At 49.8% G+C, this 2,283-nt stretch overlaps 1 protein-coding gene across 1 annotated transcript in view; it reads left to right on the forward strand.

Moving 5' to 3' along the window:
• HOXA10 (homeobox A10) overlaps nt 1-1,996 on the forward strand; it is a gene marked incomplete at its 5' end in the record, with an annotated part of 2,352 nt that extends 356 nt beyond the window's left edge. The window contains 2 exon segments of the mRNA XM_010012615.1: nt 1-289; nt 1,722-1,996. The exon segment at nt 1-289 is cut by the window's left edge and continues 42 nt beyond it. Of these exon segments, the coding sequence (XP_010010917.1) occupies nt 1-289; nt 1,722-1,996 (564 nt within the window).
• Between the last annotated feature and the right edge of the window lie 287 nt (nt 1,997-2,283).

Below are 2,283 nucleotides of genomic sequence, written 5' to 3' on the forward strand. Positions count from 1 at the left end.
CCGGGCTACTTCCGCCTTTCCCAGGCTTATGGCACCTCCAAGAGCTACGGCGCGGGGCCGGCCGGGGCTGACCCATTCCCTCCGCAGCCCACCGGCCGCTTCCAGACGCCTCCATCTTTGCCCCCTGTCCCGGACGCGGGGAGGAAGGAGGACGAGGAGCGCTCCCCCAGCCCTTTGGCGTGTGTCTCCCAGAGGGAGGACGAGACTCAGGCTTCATCTTCCACCGCAGAGGATCTCTCTCCAGCTCCGTCAGAGAGCAGCAAAGCCTCTCCCGAGAAAGAGCCCGTAGGTAAGCGAATGGTGATGATGGTGATGGTTGTGGTGATGATTTAAAAAAAAAAAAAAAAAAAAAAAAAAAAAGGAAAAAAAATGTCGGTTGAGGATCATAGTGGCATCGCGATGCAAAAGGAGGATCCCAGCTGCCCCGCGGGGCTGACAAGAAGCGCTGCTCAGACTGACCTTCTGAACTTCGTAATATTCGGGCATGGGGTTGCAGTAAAAATTAATGTCCATCCTATAGTTTAAAACCCTTAGAGCCTCCGCTCTGGGCAACTTTAGCCCGCATGCTGCTTAAACATATAGAAAAACAAGATCAATCTTTCCCCTGTGATGTGAAGGTGCCTACCAGATAACAGAGATGTTTGTAAAGCATCCAAAATAAGCAATAGGCAGTGCCAATAAATAAACCTATTAACGCGGTAAGTTATATTTTACGATCCAGAATGCTTTTCGGAATAACAGCCGCGCTGAAATGTGCCATCTATGAACTGCTATCAAATTAGACTGATGAATGCACCACGAATGTCCTTCAGCGTCTACACCAGATAACAGGGTTGTTATTTATTCATTCGCTTCTTTATTTCCCTTTCGGGTCCCCATGGCAAAAAAATAACTCCCCTTCCCTGGGCGGCAGACTTTGCAGGCGTTTCTCTCCGGCCGCATTTCAGACGCCCTGTTATTCCTTCAGAGCGCCCCGTTGGAAAATAATAAGATCAAAACAAAAAAAGAAAGCAGAAAAATACTAGAGAGCCAACCCCAAACCAGGAACCACTCCGAGCCATCGAGGGATCAGTGTTACCTCTTTCCTAGCCACTTCCAGTGATAGGAATAAACACCCTGTAACGGGAGATTCTTAGATTTGGGGATTTTGTTGTAGGTTTTTTTTCCCCCTTCCCAGAAATGGTTGGGTAAGAGAGGGCCGAGGCGAAGCTCTCCGGGAAGACAGGGAGGCTCCGGCTCCTCAGCTCACCTTATTTTCCGCCTCCAGAGCATGCTTGCAAAGTTCATATCCGCGTAGACTTTGTTTTTCGGGAAGCAGGTGCCTGGGGGTGTGTGAAATAACCCTCCAGGCTATTCACCAAGCAGCCCCCCAGTAGCTGTGGGCTCGGAGTGGCCCAGGGGGAGCGAGTAAAAGCCTGTTTTGAAGGGTCAGAGATGAACTACTAAACGGGGCACGCTGCCCCGTCCGAGGCTGGCCCGAGCATTTTGGGGAAAGGCAGATTTTCCCGGACAGATTCAGGAACTTTGGAAAACCGGTTTGAAGCTCTCGGTTTCCACGAGGACACCCCACATTCCAACTGCCCGCAACTGGCAGACCGAACACCCCGCACACCCACCGACACACATACACACACACACAGATGCTCCTTCCACCCTGTCCCCTCTCGGCTCTTTGCCTCCTACCCGCTCGTAACGTCCCTTTTTTACTTTCTCAAAACTAGGCAATTCAAAAGGAGAAAATGCAGCAAACTGGCTCACGGCAAAAAGTGGCAGAAAGAAACGGTGCCCCTATACCAAGCATCAAACTCTCGAGCTGGAAAAGGAGTTTCTATTCAATATGTACCTGACTCGTGAGCGTCGCCTAGAGATCAGCCGCACAGTCCACCTCACAGACAGACAAGTTAAAATCTGGTTTCAGAACCGCAGAATGAAACTGAAGAAAATGAACAGAGAGAATAGGATTCGGGAGCTCACAGCCAACTTTAATTTCTCTTGATGAACCTATAAACACATCTTTATGGTTTAAAGAGCCAGTATCATTTTCCTAGGCTGTAGTCATCCGCACCTGTATGGATTAACGATTTTAGGCATTCTCAATATGCCCTTAACCTCTTAGGAGCTACTTTGGAGTGCGAAGAGAGGGCGGGAGGACACGACTAAAGCTACGCTAATGCACAAAATGCCGTGCGTGAACCTCCCAGCTTCCTTCGGCCTTCCCGGGGGCTGGCTTGTTCCTTTAAGCTTTGAAACACAGAAATACCATTTCGGGAGCTGCAAATATCT

The sequence above is a fragment of the Nestor notabilis genome, unplaced genomic scaffold (genome assembly GCF_000696875.1).
Source record: "Nestor notabilis isolate BGI_N333 unplaced genomic scaffold, ASM69687v1 scaffold17604, whole genome shotgun sequence".
In the NCBI taxonomy this organism is placed as follows: domain Eukaryota; kingdom Metazoa; phylum Chordata; class Aves; order Psittaciformes; family Psittacidae; genus Nestor; species Nestor notabilis.